A 14,476-nucleotide genomic window follows, 5' to 3' on the forward strand; every position below is an offset into this window, starting at 1 on the left:
ACTCCAGGGTCCACCTCTGAGGTGCTGCCCACCTAGACCAGACCCTGCAGTGAGTTCACACAGTCCTCTGATAGAGTCCCCAGGGCTGTACTGCTTCTTCCTGTGTTTGCTTGAGTCTTATAGATAATCTATGCTCAGTGAGTCACCTTGAAGGGCCTCCTTTATTAAGAATCGATGTCTTCTCCTAGGTGTCTGAGTGCCTGGACCCAAGGGCTGCATCCTTATGGAGGACAGTCCCAGAGCTGGAGCTGCAGCTGAGCTCCTGCAGGAGTGCCTGCACCTGCTGCGCCTGCCCCGGGAGGCCCCCGCGCAGGACCAGGGCGAGGACCAGCGGCACAGAGGTGAGGTCCTCCCCTGCCCCGCTTCTCTCCTCCTGCAGATGATGGGGAGATGAGTGGGTCTGGGGTGTGAATGGAGGGGGCTGTGGGAGGGCGGCAGGAAGCCCACTTTGTTGCAGTGAATGGCTGTCAGTTCTCATTTTAGGCTTCAGTAAACAGGAGCCTACAAGAAACAGTTTAGTTCAAGAGCAAAGGCTCCGAGTGGGCCGGTGCCTGTAAATTTCAATTATTAAGATTTCAACTTCTCAATGGTAGCACACACTTTTTTTTACAAACTGGGCTTTTGTGCCACCACATCAGTGTCCGTAGACGTCTATGGTTTCCATCAGGGTCACCCCATCAATGCGCTTCTCATGTTGTAAATTCCCACGCCGTTTGTAAAACAAAGGCGCTCACGCTGACAAATCTGTCCTGCGTTGTTCAAGAATTCAGCTTTCTGCTCATTTCCTCGTTTGCGAGCTGTGTCAGATGAGGGCTTGGGGAGTTTCCGCCACAAGCCGGCGAGGTGCAGCGGTGCTCATTCGTTCTGTAGCCAGTTTTGGGACACAAGCTTCTTCCTCAGGTTCCTTTTAATCAGGATGCATTTTCCTCCACTTCTGTGTGTGTCCGTTTTATGTGCTTTTAACGTTTTTCTTTATGTTTGTAGCAATTTGCTACTCCTTGCAGAAGTAGGGCTCCCACGGAACACACACCCGTACCTCTTTGTTGTTGATGACGTAAAGGTCCTGGGTCGGCTTCCTGCGCGCTTGCAGGCAGGCACAGTTTTACCTGTAGGCACCTGTAGAAGTCCAGTGCTGTGTACTCTGTCCTTTGTGCTCCTTTCAAGATAAGATGCCCTCTGCCCAGTTGTTCCACATCTAGGTTTATGTGTTTTCTTTCCTTACAAGCCAGACACACCATAAGACGGACCCTCCTTTTAGCCAGATGGTGTGACTTACAGAGGTGAGGAGACCTGATGTTGTCTTCAGGAAGCTTGCAGGCCAGGGAGACAAGCTGTGGTCACAGAGCAGTGGGATGAGCCCTGGGAAGGGCATGGCCTGTGGGTTTGGGGGTGCTCAGGTGGGCACCTCAGTGACATGGGAGGCAGGGCAGGCAGAAGGGAAGTGGCAGTGTTTGCTTCGAATGCTGGTCTGTGGACCTGAGCTGGATCTCAGAGGGGTTGGGAGAGGGCAATCCACACAGGGCAAGCGGGTGTGTAAACCCTTAAAGAACTTGGTGCCGGCCAATGCCGGTCTCCTGTGCTTAGGAAAAACTAGGGTGAACAATGTGGAGGGTACAGGTGGGCAAGCCTGGAGGCAGCGGGACAGACAAGAACTACTGATAATGAAGACAGAAAATGGATTTCAGATCCACAGAACTTGACACCCAGTTAAATTCAGAGAGGAAAAGAGAACAAGAAGTCCAGACGGACTCCTGGTGTCAGACTTGGGGGCTCGGCGAGTGCTGGGAGCTTTCATGGAAGCAGAGAGTAAAAGGGAGGCGCGGCCGCGGGCGGCGAGCCCAGGTCGGGGTGCTGAGTCTGCGGGCCGCTGCAGGCGGGCGAGAGGGTCCCGCGCTGCAGAACCCGCAGGTTCCCAGGTGTCCCGGAGGCGCCGTGGTGCTGTGCCTCAGAGGCCCGCACTCCAGCAGGAGCTGGGCATCTTCATTCTGTAGGATAAACATAACTAGAATAGCCTCTAGTCACTTCAGGTCACTTTGAGTATCAAACTTAAGAAAAAACCTTCAGGTTTCCAGAGCGTTTGGGCGTTTACCAGGTTTGGGTGGGAGATTGTGGGCTTGTGTGAGTGCGCGGGTTTGGTGGCGTGAAGAGATTGCAGGAACCTGCTCTGCTGAAGCAAGGGCATTTCACAGTGAACTGAGGCCACCTCAGATTCCATTCGGGTTTGCGAGGGGAGTGAGGTCCGGAGAGCGCTGTTGTGAAGCTGACTGCGCAGCCCCAGCTGCCACGGCCCCAGGTGCCACTTGGACTCAGTCCCTTCTCACCTTACAGGGAAAATCACATCTCCCTCATCCTGTCTGATTCCTCACGCAGTCCGGGCGGCGCTTCGCTTCCTGCTGAACCCTGCCTCACGCCTGACCGCCCCCGTTTGCCTGCAGGGCAGGGCCAAGCAGGCGGCCGCACCGGCAGCTCCTGCTCTGGCAGCCTGGACGAAGCTCAGGCCAGCGGGCGTGGGGGGGCGGTGTGCGGCCGAGGCGCTTCATCGCAGCCTTTTCTCTGAGTGCCATTTCCTTACCTGAGCTCTGACCTTTCCAGCTTCATTCCCCGATGAGCTGAGGACCCTCCTCCAGGAGGCAAAGGACATGAAGTGGCCCTTCGTGCCTGAGAAGTGGCAATACAGACACGCCGCGGGCCCCGAGGACAAAACAGACCTGCACGACGTGGTTGGCGCCAGGCTGCAACAGTTACTGGTAGGAAGACCCGTGCCACCTGTTCCTCTGACCCCAGCCAGGCGTTTAGCCGTAAGTGCTGCAATAGATTGAATTTCTTTGAAGCATAAGACAGCCTGTCCCCTTTCGGTCACCTCAGCCAGGTTGACTAATGGGAGGGAAACAGCTTTCAGAAAAGCATCGTGGGGGGGGGGCTCTGTTGGGAAACCAGATAAGTGAGGGGAGAAGGGTCTCCAGTGACACCTGTCTCCTGAAACACTCACCCATCTGCTGGCCAGAAAAGCCGTTTTTATTCCCCTGACGTGATGCATTTTTGCTTCGAAATACTACCTTCTAAAAGTTGGGTAGCTTAAACATGGGGGGGCAAAGGTAGGTTTATAGTCGTCTATATGGAAAATAATATAATAATTAATAAATAATACGAGAATAAACTCTGTGTTCTGCGTACTCACAACTGTAAACCTGCTTTTGCCCCACCCTGTAAATGAACTCACCACTATTCCATCCCTGTGACTTGCAGTCTGAGCTACTGAGGGCTGGGGTCCTGTCTACGCCCCGTCTCCGCACCATTCAGGCTGCTGAGGAAGCGTCGTGTCAAAGCCACTGACAGGCGTACTCCTGAGCCCTCTCCCTGGGAATTGACCAGACTGGAGCCTCCATGGAAGGACCAGGACCGGCGGGTCTGGGTTCAGGATTCAGCTCCAGTTCTGAGGGAGCCCCAGAGGCACTGGCTTCCTTTTTGCAAATGTTGTTTCTTACCCACGTTGTCTTAGATGGCTGTCCAGGAAGAGAGGGTATTAGCTTATATGCATTTTTTTCTTACATAAAAATACGTTTGTCTGGAGACCAGGAATTACAAGCCATGACAATATTCTAAACTTTTTATTTCATAGACAGATAAATGTATAGACATTTTCTTTGCCTTCAAAACAAAAATCCAGGAAAGACCCTGATCTACATCACAGCATCTTTGCAGATTTATTAGAAGCAGTAAAGCCCCCACCTTCTCCGCCCCCCAAAAACAGACACACAGACCAACTGGGCTAAGCAGACAGGGGCTGCAGGCAAAGGAAGGGGGTCGGGAAAACGCGGGTGAGCCAGGGTTTGAGTGAGGGTGCTCGTGTTAGCGGCTGTGAGGGCGCAGCGGTAACTATAACTTATATCACTGTGCAGTTTGCAAGGCACATGAGCAAGTGTCCTCTCGTTCAATTCTAAATGCAGCCCTGCAGCAATTATTCCTGTCATCACCCCCCTTTACCAAGAAGGACATTGCAGTGCAGGGCGCTGACCCTGCCCAGGGGACAGGCCGGTCTGTGGTGGTGGTTCTGCCCTTCTCTATCCCCTCTGGTTCTCCCTGGAGGGACCCCAGGTGAGGAGGTCTGAGGTGGGCTTGCTCTGCAGGAAGCCTGGCCTGGCAGGACGCCTGGCGGCGAGAGACAGGCTCTCTGCTCCCCGACCCCCCCACCCCGGATCAGGCCCGGGCACACGTGGCTCCTACACACTTGAAATGTGGCCAGTAGGACTGAAGAACTGAATTTTCTTTAGTTTTATTTTATTTTTTTCAATTTCTACATAACTAGCCACGTGTGGCCAAGGCAACTAAGTCACTGATAGCTCAGGTTTGAGCAGCGATGGTGAAGTGAGACCTCGCACAGAGGAGCTGCGTCGCTGGAGATGTAGGGAAATTCACTCCTGGGCCCAGTCCAGTCACCAGGCCAAGGGCTCTGGGCGTGAGGGTCTGTCAGCCAGCGTCAGACCAGCCCTCAGATGACTTCAGTGCTAGCGTCTGAGAGCCACTGTCCTGATGAGAAGAGTGGGGTGGTGACCAGGGGGACAGGCCAGGAGCCTGAGCAGGGAACTGGACAGAGAGGGGCCAGGTGAAGGGGAGGGGACTTGTGTGAAGGGGGTGGCACCAGTTTCAATAGAAGCCTCGTTCCCATTGGTCGGCGACTGATGGTGGCCGTAGATGCTGGGTGGCCTGTGAGGACTTGACGAGGCTTCCACGGAAGAGAGGGCAGGACCCCTGCTTCGACCTTTGGGCCTAGAAAGTCCTGAATTTCCCACGTGGCCTGAGAGAGGCGGGGCACACAGCGGCACTGCGGGGCTCCTCCTGGGTCCACCCTGAAGTCACCAGCGAGGGTAACATTAGCTGAAAGACTTCAGGTCCCGCTGCCTCTGGGGGCGAGTGTGAGGGGGAGACAAGCGGCTCGTGGCTGTGAGGCTGTTTCAGGTGTCAGTTCACTATTCCTCGCGCTTTCCGTCCCCTTCCTGCCTTGACGTCGCCACTGGGGAATCAGAGGCAGACAGAATGTAAGACGCTTCTGCTCAGCTCCACGCATCAGCCCCCTGGGCTTCTTCAGCCTCCTGAGTGTAACCTGGAGCCTCTGCACTTGGAGCATCATTTTCTTTGACTAAACTCAGTGAGCTGTAGATTACGAAACCACGACTGCTGGCTCTCCCTATGGTGTCAGGGCCCAGCACACAGTAGGGAGCTATTGCGCTGTCACAGGCGCTGGGAGCCTGGGAGCTCGGGCGCTGGGAGGAACAGGGGACGTTCCTTGACTGTGAGTCTTGTCATGCCGTCAGTTTCAGTATCAGACTTTCCTGAAGCTGAATGTCAGCTTTTAATCATCAATTGTAAGGCTCTGTTCTCACATAAAAAATGTTAGACTGCTGAGTTTTCTCAGTTGTTATCTCTTCTTACAGTTTTTTTAATAAATCTAAGCTTTCTGTAATTTTTTTGCCTTAAATGAATCCTTCCCATAAAATGGTTTTCCTCCATTTTTAAAATTAACATTACACATAGAGTGTAAATACTGTGTTTTTGTGTTAATTCCACAAATAATAGATGAAATGGATGCTTAAGAAAAAAGGCAAGTCATAAACAATTATTTTCCATAGTGTCTGAGTTGGTGAAATTTAGGGTCATTTACAATGTTACTCTCTTAGGCTGAACTTAATCAAGAAAGATTATTTGTGTTCTGTGCTAGACAACAGTGGGTTCGGGCTGCCCGTCACCACTTGAGCCAGTTAAGCAGAGACGGGGCTGACTCGTATGTGAGCGTTTATTCCAATGTTGCCGCAATATGGGAGAGCAGGGGTCCATCCACATAAAACCTGCTCTGTCAGCTGCTTACATCAGCTGCTTATGTTGGGTAGAAGGACAAAGATTACATGGGGAAGTTGGAATGACAGGCCTGGGGAAGCAAAGGGCAGGTGCCTCCGGGCCTCCATGGTTTCGGGAACGAGGCCGTTAATCTTTCCATGATGATGGGCAGTTCTCAGAAAAAGAGAATTGACCGCATTCCGGGGTAATTCCCATGTCCCAGGTGTACAACTTCCAGCCAGGTTAGAAAGTGCTTTTTCTTTTTCTTCTTTTATTTTTATTTTTAAAAAATTTTTATAATATGTCTTTATTGATTTCAGAGAGAAGAAGGGAGAGAGAGGTAGAAACATCAATGATGAGTCATTGATCGGCTGCCTCCTGCACGCCTCCTACTGAGGATCGAGCCCACAACCCGGGCATGTGCTCTGACAGGGAATCAAACCGATATCTCCTGGATCCTAGGTCGATGCTCAACCGCTGAGCCACGCAGGCCGGGCAGAAAGTGCTTTTCCTAATTGGAACAGAACAATCACGGTTAACAGAACATGATTAATATTTTTTATAACTATAGCTAACAATCAGGGTCAACAGAGCATGACGAACATCTCTGCCCCAACATGGCCACAGGCAGAAATTTATGGCAGGGGCCACCCACCCTCACAGCCACACAAAACTAGTCTCCCCCAAAAACACCTATGGATGCCCCAGAAACCTGGGAGTTGGGAGATTAATGCAGCTGGAATAGCTGGGCAATGTTTTCTGTATTGTGCCTCTCCCCAGGTAGGTGGGTCCTTTCCGAGACCCTGCCTGTTATTTACTGCTCAAACTGTGGATAACTGCAGCTGCCCTGGGGAGACAAAGCATGCCCCGGGGTCGCAGACTGGGGGACCTCAAGTCCTGCCTCATGCTAGTTTCTGACTATTCAGGGACGCCCTCCTGTCCAGGGTTACCATCATCTGACTGTCTCTGTGGCCACAGAAATGCCCCTCAGCTTTGAAGCGTTATTTCATCTTCATCGGTGATTTATATCCCAAGGCCTTTGTGCTGTGGGAACGAGGGGGAACCGGTTTTGTTTTCCATGTAATTGTGTATCGCCTGGCACTTTGACCTGTATTATTAGTATTAGTCAGAAAAGGATTTTCTCCCTCTCTTATTTAAAAATAAAATTTCAAGGGAAAGTAAGCTCTCCTTCAGCTCTTTTCACTCAAAACAATGTTTACACTCTGAGAGGGGGAGATGAAAAGCAGGAGTGATTTTTTCAAGTGCGGGAGAAAGGCGTCTCCGTTTCTGAACGAACAGTGAGGCTCTTACAAGTATCATTCAGCACAACCTTTGATGGTTTCTCAAAAGTACTGAAGGCATTTAGCTTCTGTGTCAGGCGGGCGCAGGACCCCGGGACAGGCCCTGCCACAGTGTGATGCCACCTTTGTTTGCAGTAACTTTCACTTTTCTGGAAAAAACAATTTCTAGACAGTGAGAAGAAAATATAAAAGTACAACTTATAAAAGGCCGATACAGGGCGTGCTTGGATTTGCCGGTCTTGCCAGTTAGGGCTGAGCTGCCAGGAAGATGCTGTGACACCTGGAGTGACCACGCCCTGGCAGGGCTCCGGCCAAATCTGCAGAGGGAGGAGGCGGGAGGGAGCCTGAGGTTAGAGTGGCTCCTCCACGGGGCAGTTTTGTGACAGGTGAGCTGAAGAACTGTCCACGGAGAGGAAGCAGGCTCAGAATGAGGGTCTTCCTGCTATTTCTTTTCAGCTTCACAACCGTGGTCCTGGGTAACCTGACAGCCTTCAGCCACAGATATTTGGGGGACTATCTATGCCTCCATGCTGTTATTCCAAGAGAGACCAAAAAAATAAATGCTTAGTTGTTTTCTTATGCTATTTTGGGTGAAAAGTCTGTGGATATATAAAGTTTGATAAATTTAGCTCCCAGAATAATCTTTTTCCTGTATGTCTCTTCAGATCATCTTGGTGCTTTAACTTGTGGATATTTTTATTGTTGAACTATCTAAAATATTAAAGGATCAAGAATTAAAACATAAACATGGGTGAATATAAGAGTTAGTCATTACAAGATTGCAGGGGAATGTTTTAAGCATCTCTAGTGTGATTTTAGGAAGTGGTAACTAAAGAAAGAATTTATTAGGAAGCGAGCTGTTGTGTTGAAAAGAGATACGTGGTGTGGGGACCAGCGGAAAGAACTCAGTTCCCTCCACGAAGAAGCCCTGGGTTAAAATCTGAGAACCATTTATTCCAGGATCCAGCTTTCATATTAATAACAGGATTCAGAAGCAGTGATCAGTGTTGCCTGCACCATGAGTCCCTCAGCAGCTGATTCTCTCGAATGACGTGTCCATCTTCAACTCCGAGCTGCGGGTTTCACCAGCTTAGATCTTTTTCACCAGGATGCAGAAAGCAAAGTGAATGCAAACTGTCTACTCATTCCTTCACTCCGCAAAATTTTATTATCGACATGGACCAGACATGTGATTTAGAACTCTGCATAAATGCAAAGGAAACAGAAGGCCCAGCGCACATCCTGGAAAACTGGCCGCCATGATAGAGACGTTTCGTCAAAGTCCTACCTGTTGGGCGGCCTCTCGTTTGTTGACCACGTAACATGTGGCGGGTGTTCCAAACATATTCCTCAGTCCTCACACGTTAGGCCATGTGACTGTCTCAGCCAATAAGATAGGATTAGTAGTGACAGAGTCCAGTCCCAAGCAGCTTTACAAGCCGTTGTGAGTTCAGCAATTGGACGTTTCCTTTGCCTCAGCCTCTCACCCAGAGGGGTGAGAGGCGGAGCAGACTGCAGCCAGAGGGGCGCGTGCGGAGTCTTGGAAGGCTCAGCCTTCAACAATATAGCACAGCCGGCCAGGTGGCTCAGTGGTTTGGAGCATTGTTCTGTACACCAGAAAGCTGCAGGTTCGATTCCCTGTCAGGGCACGTACCTGGGTGGGGGTTTAACCCCGCTCTCTCTGTCTCTCTCAAATCAATAAACATATCCTTGGGTGAGACTTAAAAAAAAGAATATGACAGCGAAGCTTGAAGACTGTGTTGATGCCAACACCGAGATCATTTCTCACGTTCACACTCCACAGCTCAGTTGTCTGGGATTTTTAAATAAGGTTCTATTAAGACAAGGCTCATCCTTACTGATTAAACATCTATGTCTACTGTGTTTATATGAATGTGATTCTCTTGAATTAGAAAATTGGACAGTGATAAATGGTTCCTCCATGTGTGCCCAGCTGTTAAAACTATGACAGGCACAATTCTGCCCCTAATCCCCTCAGTGACAATTATGACTTTAGGACTAAGTAGGAAGACCTTGGGCCCTGGCCTGTGTGGCTCAGTGGCTGAGCATCGCCCTGTACACTGAGAGGTCGCTCGTTCTGTTCGGGGTCAGGGCAATGCTCAGATTGCGGGTTCAATCCCCAGTAGAGGAGGCAGCTGATCAATGTTTCTCTCTCTCTCTTCCTGTCCCTCTTCTCTCTCTAAAAAAAAATCAATAAAAACATATATTTTTTAAAAAGCCATCAGGACGATGGGGTCCGCACGGCTCCCTTGGTATCCTCCATCTGCCACAACTCCCGGAGAAGGTTTTGGTAACAAGGACAGTCTTGGTGAAGCGAAGGCAGTGCAGGTCAAGGTTGAGGGAGTTGACTTGGGAGCACTCTGGGTCTGAGTCCCAGGGCTGTCCCTCATTAGTCCCGTCACTGTGGACAACTTGCCTAAGCTGTGGGTTCCATCTCCTGCCTCTGTGTGGCAGCAATGACTGTACCTGCTTCATGGGTTATTTGAGAATGAAGTGAATGGATCACGTGGGATGTTTAGAACAGTGCCTGACACTTAATAAATGGTAGCTGTTGTCATCCTATAAGCTACCTCTCAGAAGGACGTAGCGTAGGGCCAGATGGAATATAGTATAGTTATGCAGTTAGATGGATGGAACATAATATAGTTGTAGTTATAAGGTGAGACAGACAGAAGCTTAGATCAAATAGAGTATTCAGGCCTGTATCTGAATCTCAATACCAGGGCATCAAAAAACAACTGTGACATATTTTCAGAATTACCAGGACAGTATGAAATGTCACTGGACTGAAAATGGAGGGATGGCTGTCACCACCAAATGCTTCTAGGAGTTTGAGTCATTGGATTTGGAGGTTGTGGGCAACCTTAAAGAATGCGTTCAGCGGAGGGTTCGGTGGAGAGCTCTAGATTTAAGAAAGAGCCCGGCTGGCGTGGCTCAGCAGCTGAGCATCGACCTATGAACCAAGAGGTCGCCTCTTTCATTCCCGGTCAAGGCACATGCCCGGGTTGTGGACTCCATCCCCAGTAGGGGGCGTGCAGGAGGCAGTTGATTGATGTTTCTCTCTCATCAATGTTTCTATCCCTCTACCTCTCTCCCTTCCTATCTTTCTAATAATGAATGAAAAAATATTTTTAAAAAAGAGTTGGAGGTGAGGAAGTGAAGTCACCAAGGGTGATGATGGAGTCACAACGGCCTTAGCAACCTCCAGGACAGAGGTCAGGTGTGCCGTTGCACAGCCTAGGGTACTTAGGTGGTTGTCTATTTTGGTGCTGCTCCCTTTTTCTTTAAACACATAGCTGGCATCATTCACAGTAGATTTGGTGGGCCTGAAAGAGTCGCGATGGATGACACAAAGTGCTCTGAGACAGAGAAGATTGCAACCATTTTCCAAAAGTGTGTGAGCTGCATGTTGCCCTGGTGAAGCAAAGGAAGGGCCAGTTAAATGTTAACAGTTCCCGGGCATCACCTGGGGACAGCTTCGTGCTTCTCCTCCTTGCCACACGTCAGCAGGTAGACCCCCCGTCCGGCGCCACGGCTGACGCTTGTTCGCATTTGCGGCTGGCGCATAGCTCTGCAGGAGCCGATCACTTCTCACTTGTTTGTTCTGCTGATTCCTCGCCTTGGGACATCGCACCCTCCCAATTTGCTCTGCAGCCATAATTTCCCTTTCCTCTGCTCCTGGCAACTGCAATGCCAGATGGCTTCTGTTCTGAGTCCCCTCACCCCACCCCCTTGAGATCAGCTGCCATTGTCATTGCTGTGAGCACATCAGGGCTTTGAGCCCATCGCTGGGACACACACTGATGCTAGGAATCGGGAGCGGCGGGCGCTAATGCAGGCAGCCATGAAAACGGCACACTTTTCCTTGCTACTGTTCAGCAAAAGCCCTTAGAAAGGCTCTTTAGCATTTTTTCAATCATTGTGTATTAAAATCTCATTGTGGAGTTTAATTCCTTTACCACCCGACTCAGCCTCCCAGCCCTGAAGTTCCCCTTGTGCCTTAGACTCAATTAGAACCTGAATTTCCCATCCCGAAGGCAGATGTGAAGGGTGTGGTGCACGTCTGTGCACAGCTGCGGGCCTGTCCCTGCAGACGCCCAGCAGGCCCCTCACTGCCGCCATGTACGTCCATTTAAGCCTGACCGCTCAGCGAGACCCAGGGAAGCTAAAGGAATGGCCTTCCTGTTTATTCAAACTTGAGTTACCTGGTGCTGCGTCAACACTAAAGTCTGTTACTGTGACACTATCTAAAAAAATCGTGCTTTCTTTTCTTTTTTAAATCCTCACCCGAGGATATGTTTACTGATTTTAGAGAGAGGAAGGGAGGGAGAGAGAGAAACATAGATCAGCTGCCACTCATACGCGCCCCCCGGGGATCGAACCCACAACCTTTCGTGTACGGGAAGATGCTCCTACCAGCTGAGGCAAGGTCACACTTTCGGGTCCGCTGACGTGACAGCAGGTCAGCCGCAGGCCTAAAAGCCAGAACAGAGAGAACCGGTCAGACTCCACGCCCACAGCACGTCTCCCAGGCTGCCCCGCGGACAGTGAGCTGGGGGGGGTTTTCTTTGCCTGCCTTTGGGGGCGGGGCTCTCTTTCTGTTAATCTGGCTGTGCAGAACCAGGCCGTGTCCCCCCTGTTGCACACGGGGGCCTCTCTCATTGCTCCAGGCTGCAGTCGGAGGGCTCCTGGCTTCCCTGGGGGACGTTCCCAGGATGCTACTGGATTCTGCTTTGCTGCCGAGGAATTTACTATCCTGTCCTTGGCAGCAAATGAAAGTGGGTGTTAATTTCTCAGAGGGCTGCTGGCCCATGAGAATGAAACCCCCCAAATCTTCATGTCCTGCCCAGCAGGCACCAGTCAGAGAGGGAGAGAAGCCTACGGCCAGAGAGGACAGAGCCTCACGGGCTGACCCCCCTGCGCCCCAGCCTTTGCTGGGCCTGGCCCGAAGGGAGCTGAGCTATGCAGCTGCGGGACAGGCCCTCAGAAGGGCTTCCTTCAGGGTTCCCACAATGCTATTGAAGTGCTTATTTTCCTCCTGAAGAGACACAAACAGATGCAAACTTCTGTAAACACTTTAGAAATGAATTCAGCGAGTTTGGCCTCTCAGCAGTGCTCAATGGCTGACAGAAAAATGTCTAATTAGTGCAAGTGGAAATAATAGGGCCACTTGGACCCCTTCCCTCTCCTCCAAACCTACTTTCCAAGGAGCTCAAAGGGCCTTTGTCCGCCAGGTCACCCTCTCTCAGGCTTTTGTGCTCCGATCTATTAAGAATAGAAGGGGAAACAGATGAGGCCATGTCCTCCGCTCAGAGGCTCGGGAGCTCAGGAGGGATGGAGTGGTGTTTGCAGCCTGTTGACAGGTGCGGGCAGGCAGGGTCCCCACTGGACTCTGCCAAGAGCCACCCACACGTGCAGGCGAGAGGGTGCCTCCACCCTTCCTTCTTGGTTTCCAGTAACCTCATTCCTCAGAATGGGTGAACAGAAGAAAGGTATTTTTAAAAATTGGAAATTCAGACATTTTCTGAAATAAGCCTTATAGATGTCAGATGCTATTATTTCCTTTTTCCTCTATTGAAATGCCACCAACATTAACTTAGGAGACTATCTTTGCTCGTTGCTGTTGTGTTACACACAACACTGAGGATGGGAGAACTAACTTTTTCCCTATGTTTTCCCTACTGTTCCCTGCCATTGGTTCAGTACCCACAACAAGCCAGGCTCTGTGCTGAGCATTTGATCTCCATTTCCACTAAGCCTGAAACAGCATAGCATGTAGAGATGATCCCATTTCACAGATGAAGTCACTGAGACACAGACACTTAGGAAACGAGGGCATTTATCCAAAAGAACTGAAAGCAGGATCTCAAAGCTATTTGCACGCCCCATGTTCGTCACGGCACTCGTCACAACAGCCAAGGTGCTGAAGCACCCAAATGTCCATCGGTGGGTGATGGACACAGAACATGGCCCATCCATACAAGGGAATATCGTTCAGCCTAAAAAGGAGGGGAATCCTATCACAGGCTAGGACATGGATGAACCGTGAGGACATTATGTTCCATGAAATAAGCCAGTCACAAAAAGATAAATACTGTGTAACTTTGATTATATGAGGTACCTAGAATAATCAAATTCATAGAAACAAAAGTAAAATGGTAGTTTTTCAGGGCCTGGAGAGACAGGGAGAGAGGCGTCTCTAACAGGTGTGGCGCTCCGTGTGGCCGGATGGAACAGCCCTGAGGTCTGATTCACAGCAGTGTGAATACACTCAACACTGCAGCTGTACTTAAGGTGGTAAATTTTATGTTTTGACCACAATAACACCACCCCCGACCCTTCTGACTTTGTAACTTTGTAGCCTCTCAGCCTCAGTTTCCTTATAGTACTTGGATTGTTTAGTTACAGTGAAATTAAATGAAATACTAGGGGGCCTGGCAGTGATAGAAGCCACCAGTTCTGCAGAAGCCAGAGACCAGGATTTCTGTGTGCCCAGCAGGGGAAGGCCCCTCCATCAGAGGGTCCTCATTAAACAGCTGGACAGACATAAACCATCAATTTATTTTCCATCCCTTTTTCCCCTCACCGAGGATCTGTTTATGGATGTGAGAGAGAGGAAGGGAGAGAGAGAAACGTCAGTGTGGGAGAGAAACATCGATCAGTTGCCTCCTGCGTGAGCCCCGACGGGGGTTTAAACCCACAACCTGGGCATGACAACCGAGCCACGCCAGCCAGGGCTCTTTCCATTTGAACCTACATTTTATGAATGAACTGTTCGCATTTAAAACTTGTGTTCTTCAGAGTGATGGTTTATTTGACGGAGCCCAATAGGGTTCTGAGCACTTTGGTTTTAGTTGGATTTTTTCAGCTGGAAGGAACGGGCTCAGGCAAACTCACAAACCGGGGTGTATTTTATTATGAAGACACACGCGGGACAAAGAGGAGACGCACACCTGGGGAACCGCACTCGGGGGCGTCCATCGTCATTCTTGGGTCCTCAGTCTGCTGTAGCCCATGAATGTGCCTTCGCTCCCCTGGCTTTCTGCTTCTTTCCATGTTTCTCAGATAGGGTGGCTTTTCGGATGAGACGGGTGTGAAGAGCAGAGAGGAGCCCTTCCGTCAGTGAGCTCGCTCCCGAGAGAAGGGACAGCGGGCCCGGGCGTGCGGCCAGGCGGGAGCCGGGAAGGGACGGGCGCGGGAGGGAGGAGTCGGGGAACATGGGGCGTTGTTCATGTCCGCCTTGTGTGTTTGGAAGTACGTTTTATTGCCTTGTAACTTTAGGAATGGAATGGGGACATGAAGGGGATGTATCCCACAGTTTT

At 50.5% G+C, this 14,476-nt stretch overlaps 1 protein-coding gene across 3 annotated transcripts in view; it reads left to right on the forward strand.

The window, feature by feature from the left end:
• Window positions 1–14,476, forward strand: part of ALPK1 (alpha kinase 1) — a 62,958-nt gene that overhangs the window by 30,954 nt on the left and 17,528 nt on the right. For all 3 annotated transcript variants that reach the window (XM_081135398.1, XM_081135399.1, XM_081135400.1), the window contains 2 exons: window positions 189–341; window positions 2,593–2,747. In XM_081135398.1, the coding sequence (XP_080991524.1) occupies window positions 224–341; window positions 2,593–2,747 (273 nt within the window). In that variant the 5' untranslated portion in view covers window positions 189–223. The remainder of the gene's footprint in view (window positions 1–188; window positions 342–2,592; window positions 2,748–14,476) is intronic.

Source organism: Miniopterus schreibersii (genome assembly GCF_964146895.1).
Source record: "Miniopterus schreibersii genome assembly, chromosome: 4".
Lineage (NCBI taxonomy): Eukaryota > Metazoa > Chordata > Mammalia > Chiroptera > Miniopteridae > Miniopterus > Miniopterus schreibersii.